The following is a 12663-nucleotide window of genomic DNA, read 5'->3' on the forward strand; positions in this document are numbered from 1 at the left end:
TTACACGTTTGAGTCCCCCAAATATGTTGAAGCCCTCACCTGAGCACAGGTACGTGTGGCCTTGTTTGGAGAAATAGGGTGTTATGGATTGAACTGTGTCCACTAAAAATACTGTGTTGTAAATCCTAACCTCTACGCCTGTGGTTGGAGCCCTGGTGACGCTGTGGTTAAGAGCTTGGCTGCTCACCAAAGGGTCAGCAGTTCGAATCCACCAGCCGCTCGTTGGAAACCCTATGGGGCTGTTCTACTCTGTCCTACAGGGTCGCTGTGAGTCAGAATCGACTCAAAGGCAACGGATTTAGTTTTTTTGTTTTTTTTTTTTAAATGTCTGTGGTTATAATCCCATTTGGAAATGGGTTCTCCTTGTTACGTTACTGAGGCAGTATTAGCACACCGTGTCTGTTCAGTCAATTTGGGTTTTTGTTTTGTTTTTCACGTTGTTGTTGTTGTTGAGAATATACACAGGAATACATACACCAATTCAACAATTTCTCCATGTGCAATGCAGTGACGTTAATTACATTCTTCGAGTTGTACAACCATCCTCACCCTCCTTTTCTGGGTTGTTCCTCCCCCATTCACATAAACTCACTGCCTCTTAAGGTTCCTGTCTAACCCTTTCAAGTTGCTGTTGTCAGTCTGACCCCATACAGATAGATCTCCAAAAAGCACAACGCTCAAGGCAGACATTCTTTACTAGCTAAGCTAAACTGTGGTTTAAAGAAGACTTCAGAGTATATTTTTGGTTTAAGGTTTAAAGATTATCTCGGTGGGCTTCCAGGCTCATGAGCTGTGAGAAATTAACTTCTCTTTGTTAAAGCCACCAACTCGTGGTGTTTCTGTTATAGCAGCACTACATCACTAAGGAGAGCCCTAGTGGCACACTGGTTAAGCACAGCTGCTATCTGAAAGGTCGGTGTTTCAAACCCACCAGCTGCTCCGAGGGAGAAAGACGTGGCAGTCAGCTTCAGCAAACCTTTGAAACCGTATGGGGCGGTTCTACTCTGACCCGTTTTACTTTGTCCTGTAGGGTCACTCTGAATCAGAATGGACTCAATGGCAATAGGTTAGGTAACTTAGACATAGGGTTTTTCTTTACAGGTGTTATCAGTTAACTCATTCAGGGGGAGTAGGGTGGGTCCTAACCCTAATCCCGGAACCCTGCTGGCACAGTGGTTAAGAGCTTGTCTGCTAATCAAAAGGTTAGCAGTTCAAATCCACCAGCCACTCCTTGGAAACCCTATGGGGCAATTCTACTCTGTCCTATAGGGTCACTATGAGTTGGAATCCACTCGACAGCAAGGGGTTTGGTTTGTTTACTTTTTAAAAAAATACTAATTCCTTCTGAGTAGGGTGTTAGGGTGTAATAAAAAAGGAGAGATAAGGCAAGAGAGTCCCCCACACAAGGAGAAACCAACTACAAACCAAGAAATGCCATCGACTCCATGGCAATGGTTTTTTTTTTTTTTTTTTAATAGAAGATGAAAGAGATAAGAAGAATAAGAAAAAGCTGGAAGAGGTAAAGAAAGAAGCCTCTTAAAACCACAGAGAGCCCTGCCCATGCCTGTAATTCCAACTCCGAGCGTCCAGGGCTGGGAGACAGTTTCTGTTCATTGAAGGCATCCACTTTGTGGTATTCCGTTGTGGCAAACACAAGTAGCCTAGACTCACTGTGACCCCATGTGGCGGAGAACTGCCCCAGAGAGTTTCCACAGGCTGTAATCTTTATGGAGACAGATCACCAGGTCTTTCTCCCATAGAGCCTCTGGTGGGTTTGAACCCCCAACCTTTCCGTTAGCAGCTAAGCGCTTAACTGCTGCACCACCAGAGCTCCCTGTAATACTTCAGAATTGTCTCTAACAGAGAGCTCATTGCAGAGTGAGTGTTAAAGATGTCTCCCCCGCTAGCCGATGAGTGTCCGCATACTCTTAGCACAAGTGGCAAGCTGTGGCACACAGTAGGTGCTCAATAAGTGTGTACAGGCTGAATGAAACAGCATGGGTCACACTTCATTATATTGTTTTGGTTCAAGGAGCCAATCATGGCTTCAATTCAAATATTATTGATTTGCATTAAGGAAGCCGGTATCAACATCGCCATGACAGATTAATTCATTTAGGTCATACTTAACCAGTTACTGTCAAGTTGACCCCGACTCATGGCGCCCCCAAGTGTGTCAGGGTAGAACTGTGCTCCATAGGGTTTTCAATGGCTGATTTTTCGGAAGTAGATCGCGAGGCCTTCCTTCCGAGGTACCTCTGGGTGGACTCAGACTATTAACTCTTTAGTTAGCAGCCGAGTGCATTACTGGTTTGAATTACCCTATGGAGCCTTCTAAGGAGCCCTGGAGGTGCAACAGCCAAGCACTCAACTGCTAACCAAAAGGTCGATGGTTTGAATCCACGCAATAGCTTCGAGGGAGAAAATACCTGGTCACCTGCTCCTGTAAAGGTTGCAGCCTAGAAAACCCTATAGGGCAGTTCTCCTCTGTCACACGGGGTCACTAGGAGTTGGACTCGACTCGACTGCACCCACCGTGAACAACAACAGAAATTATTCTTTTAATGTAAGTAGCTAACATTTATCGAAAAATTAGCCCAGGTGCTGAAGCAGAGATTTGTACATACTCCCTCCACTAAATCTCGCCAACCGTGAACACCTCAGAAACGAACCACCCTGAGTCTACACTTCCTTACTGGCCAGATCTTTTCTCTCCAAGTGGTTGTCGGAATCATTCCTTTTTGGTCTGGGCTTGGGCAGTGGCTCTATCTGAATACGTTGGGCTGTATGATTTCATCGTGGAAACGTACAAGCTCAGACACAGAACATTAAACTCCAGGAGTAAATGTGTCATCTGTACCTAGAAACATTTCTGGAGAATATTAAACAACACGCTGTCGGGAAGCAGGCGTTACATGACGAGATCATGGGCAAGACATTTTAGAAAGAGTTTAGTAAGTAACTGGGTGGAGGGGGGGGGACCAATGCAGAGTGACTGATCCTGCCTAAAGGAAAACCAAGTGTTGTTGCTGGGTGCCCCGGAGTCAGTTCTGACTCTAGGAACTCCACGTAACGGTAGAACTGCCCACAGGGTTTTCTCAGCTGTAGTCTTTACAGGAGCAGAGCTCCAGGGCTTCCCCTGTGGAGCCGCTAGTGAACCACCAACCTTTTGGTTAACAACCCAGTGTTGAACCATTTCACCACCATACCCATTGCCATCAAGTCCATTCCAACTCATAGTGACCCTATAGGCAGAGCAGAACTGCCTCATGGCGTTTCCAAGGAGCTGCTGGTGGATTCAAGCTGCCAACCTTTTGCTTAGCAGCCAAGCTCTTAACCACTGCACCACCAGGGCTGTATAGATGTTACTCATTGACTCGGAGAATGTTAAATAAATATGCCTTGTGTGTTATATCATACTATGTGGTTGTCGTATATAGGTATTTGTTGTTGTGTGCCACAGAGTCGATTCCAACTCAGTGACTCCATGTGACAGAGCAGACCACCCACAGAGTTTTTAGGCTGTAATCTTCAGGGGAGCAGACAGCCAGGTCTTCCCCGTTCAGAGCCACTGCACAACTGCCAACTGAACTGTCGACCTTTCAGTTAGCAGCCGAGTATTTAACCATTTACCACAAGGCCTTCTTAATGTGTGCACACACCCCAAACTGAGTCAATACCAACTCACAGCCACCCTGTAGGACAGAGTAGAACTGCCCCACAGGGTTTCCAAGGAGCGGCTGGTGAATCTGAACCGCTGGCCTTTTGGTTAGCAGCTGTAGCTTTTAACCACCTCATCACCAGGGCGCCTAACGTGTGTGTATAAACCAAAAACCAAACCCACTGCCGTCAAGTCGATTCTGACTCATAGCAACCCTATAGGACAGGGAAGAACTGCTCCATAGGGTCTCCAAGAAGCAGCTGGCGAATTGTAACTGCCAACCTTTTGGTTAGCAGCTAAACGCTTAACCACTGAATTTGGAGGATTTTAAATAAATATGCACTGTGTATTATATCATAAAATATGGATATCATATATCGGTATTTGTTGCTGTGTGCCACTGGGTCAATTTCAACTCATAGCGACCCCATATGACAGAGTAGAACTGCCCCATAACGTTTTCTAGGCTGTAATCTTTATGAGAGCAGATGATCAGGTCTTTCTCATGCAGAGCCACTAGGTAGGTTCAAACCTCCAACCTTCTGGTTAGCAGTTAGTACTTAACCGTTGTGCCACCAGGGTTCCTTAAAAGCAATCGCAGACAGCAGGTACCTGAGAAGCAGCATTTCCCTGGCCCCTGGGAAAAAGAGTGCTCTAAAAAATCCTTGCATTTCTGTCCCCAGGCTACAGATGGCTCTGGATTCAGGGTCCACTGACACTCAGAGATGCTGCCCCCCTGTGGCAACAATATCACCGAGGGCGAAGGAGAGTATGCAGCTGGAAGCAGAATGGAAGTGGGACAGGGTGCGTCATTTATTTTAAGCTTTTGCTTTGCTTGTTACTTCATGGACCAGGGTGTATATTAAGAAATCTGGTCCTATGTGATGCCCTAGACATAAATGAGTAAAGAAGAGCAGACATTTCAAAAGACTGAAGGATGGATGGATGGACAGATGGATGGACCAATAGGTGGACGGAGGATGGGCAGATAGACAGATAGATGGAGAGGTGATAGAAAGACAGACAGACCAACAGACAGATGGATAGATAGGTGGGACGGATGGATGGATGGATAATCGGTGGGATGGATGGATGGATGAAAGGATGGACTGATGGACAGGCAGACGATAGAGAGAGAGCAAGTAGACAGACAGGATACAGAGAGAAAGCACATAAAATAAATATACTTTGTCATAGATTCCACTTCCCTTGCCCAGGATCACATCTACAGGTACGAGAGTATCTTAGTCATCTAGTGCTGCTGTAACAGAAATACCACACGTGGGCGGCTTTAACAAATAGAAATTTATCCTCTCACAGTCTAGAAGCCTAGAAGTCTGAATTCAGTGCACCAGCTCCAGGGGAAGGCTTTCTCTCTCTGTTGGCTCTTGGGGAAGAAGGTCTTGTCATCAATCTTCCCCTGGTCTAGGAGCTTCTCAGCACAGGGAGCTGTGTTCTGCTCCTGGCACTAATTTCTTGGTGGTATGAGGTCCCCCTGTCTCTCTGCTTGCTTCACTCTTTTATATCTCAAAAGAGATTGACTCAAGACACAACCTAATCCTGTAGCTTGAGTCCTACCTCATTAACATAACTGCCTCTAGTCCTGGCTCATTAATATCACAGAGGCAGGATTTACAATGCTTAGGGAAATCACATCAGAAATGGTGGACCATCACACAATACTGAGACTCATGGCTCAGCCAAATTGATAACACGTTTTTGGGGGACACAATTCAATCATAACCTCCTTAAAACAGACTTGACCGGGAATTCACATCACAGCAGCGGGAAACAGGCTTGCGGCCACCTGAGGCGAATTTGCAACCTGGATGTGCATGTTTTAGGGCTGTCAGAATGAGTGGGTGGAGACAGGCTGGTGTGCCAGTTGCTACTTCATCCCTGTGGAAGGCTACTCACCCCGACAGCATCTCAAAGATGAGGATGCCGAGTGCCCACCAGTCCACAGCCCTCCCATGCCCTTTGCTCTGGATGACTTCAGGGGCGAGGTACTCAGGGGTCCCGCAGAGGGTCCATGTCCTGTGGAGAAGACAGAGGCAGTCCACAAAGTCAGCGGTGCTTTCTAGTACAGCCACGTCAGCTGCTCTCACTGTGACAATCATTTAGTAGATCAAAGTGATGGCTTATCTTTCTTTTTTCCTGTAGATACACTTTACGGGAACAGAGATAATAACAAGGTCTCAAGAACCAGTTACCATCTAGTCAACCCCGACTCATGGTGAGCGCAGGTGTGTCAGAGCAGAACTGTGCTCCATAGGGTTTTTTAATGACTTTTTTTTTTGCATTAGATTGCCAGATCTTTCTTCCAAGGCACCTCTGGATGGACTCAAACCTTCAACCTTTTGGTTAGCAGCCAAGTGCGCTGACTGTCTGCACCACCCGGGGACTGAAAAGCCAAACCCGTTGACGTCAAGACAATTCTGACACCTGCCAACCCCCATGTGCCAGGGTAGAAGTATGTCCCACAGAGTTTGCAATGGCTGGTTTTTTGGAAGTAGATCGTCAGGCTTTTCCCACCCTTTGCACCACCCTGGGACTTCTAATGTGCTCTTAGCTGACCATTTTTCTTCCGAACTTGTATTAACTGAGGTAGAATACATGTAACCGTCTGCTGCTGTTGTTACTACTGACATCCCTATTGTTGCTCAGAAGCAAGAAATTCCACAGGACCTGTCTTAGAATACAGTAACATAAAAAGAACAGTTGAAGAATTAACTCACATTTTCAGGGCAGTGAAACTTCTCTGTGTGATACTGTAACGAGGGACACGAGACATTATATGATTGTCGAAATCCAGAGGACTGTACAATACAGAGTACCCGCTAATGTGAACTGTGGGCTTTAGTTATAACAATGTATCAGTGAAGGTCCATCAGTGATAACAAGCATAGCACAGGAATGGAAGACTTTTGTAACAGGAGACAGGTGTGTGGGGAGGAGCAGGCAGGTGGGAATGCTCCGTACTTTCAGCTCAATTTTTCTGTAAACCAAAGATTGCTCTAAAACATAAAGGCTATTAATTTACAAAAAATAAAAATGAAGCATTCATTCACTCATTGACAAGTATGACCCGATGCGTCCCTCAAGAATCTACAGGTTCACCGATGTCCTCCGATAAGCAAATCCTGCCACACAAGAGAGGAAATTCAAAGCTACTGATGAGTTTCTTTCTACCTGCCTTTCACAAGCTTTTAGTGTTTCTTGCGGTCTTACTAGTTTAATGCCATTTTAAGTTCATTGGGCAGCTTTCAGCAACTGCTAGGCTACAGGCACCGGCATTCTGGGTTGAAGCTGAGTGTTTGGTTAAAAAGGATTTTCTCAGAAGGTGGTGAGTAAGACCTGTGCAAATGTAGCTTCTGGCGCCACCTACAGGAGACTGAGAGCAGGAGCGCTGAGTGGGTGGGTAGGTGGGTAGGTAGGTACGCAGACAGACAGACATAGAGAGATACAGTAGGTAGACAGAGTCTAGTTACTACCTCTGTGTCCCTATAGAAATGGAACCATTGATGGCATCCAATCTTGTTTGTTTGTTTCTTTTCCTTTTTTTTTTAGGAAGGGAAAGTTGTGTGTGTGTTTTTATATATATATATATATATTTAACATAAACTTGCCATTTTAACCACTTTTAAGTGTACCATTCAGTGACATTAATTGCATTCACCGTGTGTGACCATCATCACTATTTCCAAAACCTTCTTAGCATCCTCAAACAGGAACCTGTGCCCCTGAAACCCTAACTTGTCATTCCTCCGTCCCCCGAGTCCACGTTCATGGCAATATTGTTCTGTAGACGGAGGTTCAAACTGTTATCTCCCTGGATGCTTGAGCTCGTTGGAAGGGAAGAAAAAATGACGACTTTACTCAACAACTCTTAGGGAAAACAAATACCTCTACTCACCTTAACAAGACACCCACCAGCTGCCAGCGAGTCGATCCTGACTCACGGAAGCTCCAAGTGTGTCAGAGTAGAACTGTGCCCCAGGGGTTTTTTAATGGCTGAGTTTTCAGAAGTAGACTGCCAGGCCTGTCTTCCAAGGCACTCTGAGTGGACTCGAACCTCCAACCTTTCACTTAGCAGCTGAGCATGTTAATCATTTGCACCACCCAGGGACTAAAGACGAAGATAACCCACTATGATAATTTTCAAGTCTTATATTTTAGATCAGTGGTTGGGAGGAGCTTCGCATGGGACAAAGTAAGTATCCACAGCCAGAAAACTGACAGTTTTCTAACACTTATCTCTTAGCAAAATGTGATAATGGTGACTACATTTTTAAGAAGATAAGCCAGAATCTGCATAAGGCGGAAGCCTGTCAAGAAGGAAAACTCAAAATTTTCCACTGAAACAAGCAGAAAAAAGGTGGTAAGATTGCACCCTGTCAAAGGTGGGAAACTTCCGAGACCGGGAAAAACAAAGCAGTCCCCTTGAGTTCCAGCTCTCACAAGCTTTACTGTACTACGTATTAAAAACCCATCGTGTTGAGTCAATTGCGACTCATAGTGACCCTATGGGACAGAACAGAACTGCCCCACAGAGTTTCCAAGGAGCACCTGGTGGATTCGAACTGCTGACCTTTTGGTTAGCAGCCGTAGCACTTAACCGTTACGCCACCAGGGTTTCCATACTACGTATTATGCATTTCAAATCGCTTTGAAATGTGCGTGCCATCACCACAGGGGAGACAAAACATTTTGAAAATACAATTTCAGAGATCAGGAGATTTGTCACAACGAAGTCCACATTTTTTTTTTATCTCCTTAAAAACTCTGACCACTGGCTCGTCCGCTAAGACCTTGAGAGATGATACCGAGTCACCAGCCGGGCAGAGAGAGTTCAGAGAGAGAGTGTGGCTGGTTTGGCAGGACTAAGAATTTCAGGAATCCTGGAACTCTGACCCTGGATTGCAAATTTGGTTATCTGGTGGCCTGAGCACAAAAACAAGGGATCCCATCTCCTGCTGGCAGATGTTCTCCTTGCTTGAGCCCTTTGCCTCTTGGAGCCTGTCTTTTAGAGTCTGAAAAATGAAGCATTCAATGTGCAAAGGTAGGGCCAGAGGACACCTCTTAAGCCATTGATTCTCCTCATCTCGTTGTAAAGATGAGGCAACCAAAGCCTAAGGAGCAGGAGGGACCTGAAGTCCCAGATCTCAAGACAACTGGGAAGACGTGTCAACTATGGACCAGCAAGAGAAGGATGCAAATGACAGAACTATATGCTTCAAGTTTAATGTTAAGAGAACAAAGAGCAAGTTCATTGGAATCCACTGATGGATACAGTTTTCCACTCTCTATTTCTTAGGGCACTAAAGCATGGACTGCGTGTATTTTTCATCACTCGTCTGTCTGTCTTTTGTACTGTGGTGGCTTGCTGTGATGCTGGAAGCTGTGTTACTGGTATTCCAAATGCCACCAGGGTCACCCACGGTGGACGGGTTTCAGTGTAGCTTCCAGACTAACAGACTAGCAAGAAAGGCCTGGTGAGCTACTTCTGCAAACAAGTCAATGAAAACCCTATGGAGCACAACAGAACACTGATACAGTACTGGAAGATGAGCCCCCCTAGGTTGGAGCCGAAAAAATAATACCCATTGCCATTGAGTCAATTCCAACTCACAGAGACCCTATAGGACAGTAGAAGTACCCCACAAAGTTTCCAAGGAGCACCTGGTGGATTCAAACTGCAGACCTTTTGGTCTTAACCATCATGAAGGCACTCAAAATACACAGTGGCCACAGCAATGGACACAAGCAGACCAACGGTCATGAAGATGGCACAAGACCAGGCAACATTTCGTTCTGTTGTACATGAGGTCGCCATGAGTCAGAGCCAGCTCACTGACAAACAGCTAACTAACTGAGTAAGCATCGCCAAAGTTGGATGAATCTAGCTAGAAGCGGAGATCTTTTTTTTGTTTTTGTGCTTTAAGTGAAAGTTTACAAATCAAGTCAGTCTCTCGTATAAAAATTTATACACACCTTGCTATGTCCTCCTAGCTGCTCTCCCCCTAATGAGACAGCACGCTCCTCCTCTCCACCTGTATTCCCCATGTCCACTCAGCCAGCTCCTGTCCCCCTCTGCCTTCTCATCTCCCCTCCAGACAGAAGCTGCCCACAAAGTCTCAAGTGTCTACTTGAGCCAAGAAAGCTCACTCCTCGTCAGTATCATTTAGAAGTGGAGATCTTAACTGATATTAAAAGACCAGGTGAGGGCAGGTAATGGTAAACGCATTAGATAAAGTCTCCACTTGACTTTGGAAAGGTGAGTCTCTTTCGGCTCCATTGTCCAGTGAGAAGCACATACCTACGGCTGTATGAGTTTCCAGTTTCTAACCTGTCTCAGGTAGCCTTACACCTTGTTACAGTAACTCTGTCCTGAAAAAAGTCCCAACACCTTCTTGGATGTACCAAGAGACATATCAGTTGCTATCGAGTTGACGTCGACTCCTGGCCACCCCATGAGTATAGACTAGAACTGCGCTTCACAGGGTTTTCAGGGGCAGAATTTTTGGAAGTAGATTGCCAGGCCTTTCTTCTGAGGCACCCCGGGTGGACTGGAACCTCCAACCTTTCAGTTAGCAGCCAAGCACATTCACTGTTTGTACCACCCAAGAACTAACCGGTTGCCATCAAGCTAACTCCGACTCACAGCGATCCCATAGGGTTTTCAATGGCTGATTTTTTGGAATTAGATTGCCAAGCTTTTCTTCTGAAAGAACTCCATGGTGTATCTAAATTAGATAGACCATGGAATATAGACCGTCAGGAGCCTCCTTGTATGGTTTACGGGAAATACCACAAGTGGGTGGCTTTAAAGAACAGAAATTTATTTTCTCACAGTCCAGGAGGCTAGAAGTTCAAATTCAGGGCACCGGCTCTAGGGAGAGGCCCTTCTTTATTTATTTTAGCTTCTAGTAGCTGCAGTCAATTCTCGAAGTTCCTTGGGAGCTAAAGTACACATTCAGAAAACAGTATTTAAGGTGAAGTCTCTCTTGTTTGTTTCTTCTACTTTGTAAGGATGCCCCCAAGTATTCTGGCGAATGTCTCTCAATTTTTTATTCAAAAATCACTTCTGTTGTCTAAACCCAGAGACAGAGGGGGTGCCAGGCACCTGGGCATGGGAACACCACCTCACCCCAGCTGAGCCAGGGAGAGACACTTCATCAGAGAAACCCAGTTGGTCAAAAAAAATGGAAAAACAAAACAAACAAAAAAATTCACATGCTACAATACTCATGACTCGTAAAATGAAGCTCTTTGTAGAAGCGATATTTCAAGACAGTAATGAGACCTTTTTTCTTTTTTTTTTTTCAAGATTTCTCATATTAATTGAGTAAATAAATTTCTTGATGTTATAGATTAAATTTTCTCCATCCATTTATTCATTTTATCTCTGATTCCTTGGATTCAGACTTCCAAATGAGCTGACTTTAAAAAATAAAGGGTAGAAGAGAAATGAAGTCCTGATACACGCTGTCATAGATGGAATTGTGTCCCCCCAAAATATCTGTCAGCTTGGCTAGGTCACATTTCCTAGTGTTGTATGATGTCTACCATTTTGTCATCTGATGTGATTTCCCTCTGTGTTGTAAATCCTATCTTTATGATGTAATAAAATGGATTAGCGGCAGTTATATTGATGAAATCTACGAGATTAGATAGTGTCTTAAGCCAATCTCTTTTGAGATATAAAAGAGAGAAGCGAGCAGAGAGACATGGGGACCTCATACCACCAAAAAATCAGTGGCGGGAGCAGAGAGTACCCTTTGGACCTGGGGTCCCTGCGCTGAGATGCTCCCAGACCAAGGGAAGACTGATGACAAGGACCTTCCTCCAGAGGTGACAGAGAGAAGAAAGCTTTCCCCTGGAGCTGACGCACTGAATTCAGACTTCTAGCCTTCTGGACTTTGAGAGAATAAACTCCTCTTTGTTAAAGCCACCCGCTTGTGGTATTTTTGTTATGGCTGTGCTACATGACTAAGACACATGCCATGACATGGATGAACCTTGAACATATGACGCTGAGTGAAATAAGTCAGACAGGAAAGAATAACTACTGTATCAGCAACCGATACAAAGTATCTAGAAGGGGCAAATTCCTAGAGAATGAAGTTTACTGCTGGTGACCAGAAGCTGGGGCCGGAAGGAATGGGAGTTATTAATGAAAGGGAATGGAGCTTCCGTTGCGGGTGATGAAAAATTTTTGGAAATGGATAGGGCGATGATCACGCCACATGGTGAATGTATTTAATGTCACCGAATTGGACATGTTAAAATGGCAAATGTTTCACTATATATATTTTGTCGCTGTTGTTGTTCAGTGCCCTTTCGTCAATTCCAACTCCTAGCGACCCCATGTGGTTAAGTGCTACGGCAGCTAACCCAAGGGTCGGCAGTTCGAATCCACCAGGCGCTCCTTGGAAACTCTATGGGGCAGTTCTACTCTGTCCTATAGGGTCGCTAAAAGTCAGAATCGACTCGATGGCACTGGGTTTGGTTTTTTGGTTTAGCGACCCATGTGACAGAGTAGAACTGCCCCAGGGGGGTTTCTAGGCTGCGGTCTTTACAGCAGATCACCAAGTCTTCCTTCCACAGAGTGGCTGGGTGGGTTGGAATCACAGACCCTTCAGTCAGCAGCCGAGCACTTAACGATTGCACCACCAAGGCTCCTTATATATCTCACCACAATTAAAAAAACAAAAATAAATAAAAAGGTACAGTAACATACTTTGTGCTGTCAACAGGGGGAGCACCAACATTATAAAAGCAATTTTGTTTTTGATTGTTGAAACTCCCTTCACTCATCTAGATAAAACAATATCCCATTTTTCTGTGCTTTATTAATAGAATTACAATTGATACAATCCTACAGAGGAAAATCGATTGAACTGAAGAGAAAACTGCATCATACAATGGTCAGAAGACACCATCTGGAGCCAAGGAGAGTGAAGAAAACCAAAGACATAAAGGAAAGATGAGTCCAAAGG

At 45.0% G+C, this 12663-nt stretch overlaps 1 protein-coding gene and 1 pseudogene across 1 annotated transcript in view; one reads left to right on the plus strand and one right to left on the minus strand.

Moving 5' to 3' along the window:
* The window catches only part of PRKX (protein kinase cAMP-dependent X-linked catalytic subunit), an 89421-nt gene that overhangs the window by 18424 nt on the left and 58334 nt on the right, over positions 1 to 12663 (minus strand). Inside the window, exons 5-6 of the mRNA XM_064277993.1 lie at positions 6400 to 6432; positions 5579 to 5698 (exon numbers count right to left, since the gene is read on the minus strand). Coding sequence (XP_064134063.1) covers positions 5579 to 5698; positions 6400 to 6432 — 153 coding nt within the window. The remainder of the gene's footprint in view (positions 1 to 5578; positions 5699 to 6399; positions 6433 to 12663) is intronic.
* On the plus strand, positions 1362 to 1468 carry LOC111748945 (U6atac minor spliceosomal RNA; annotated as a pseudogene).

Source organism: Loxodonta africana, chromosome X, assembly GCF_030014295.1.
Source record: "Loxodonta africana isolate mLoxAfr1 chromosome X, mLoxAfr1.hap2, whole genome shotgun sequence".
Lineage (NCBI taxonomy): Eukaryota > Metazoa > Chordata > Mammalia > Proboscidea > Elephantidae > Loxodonta > Loxodonta africana.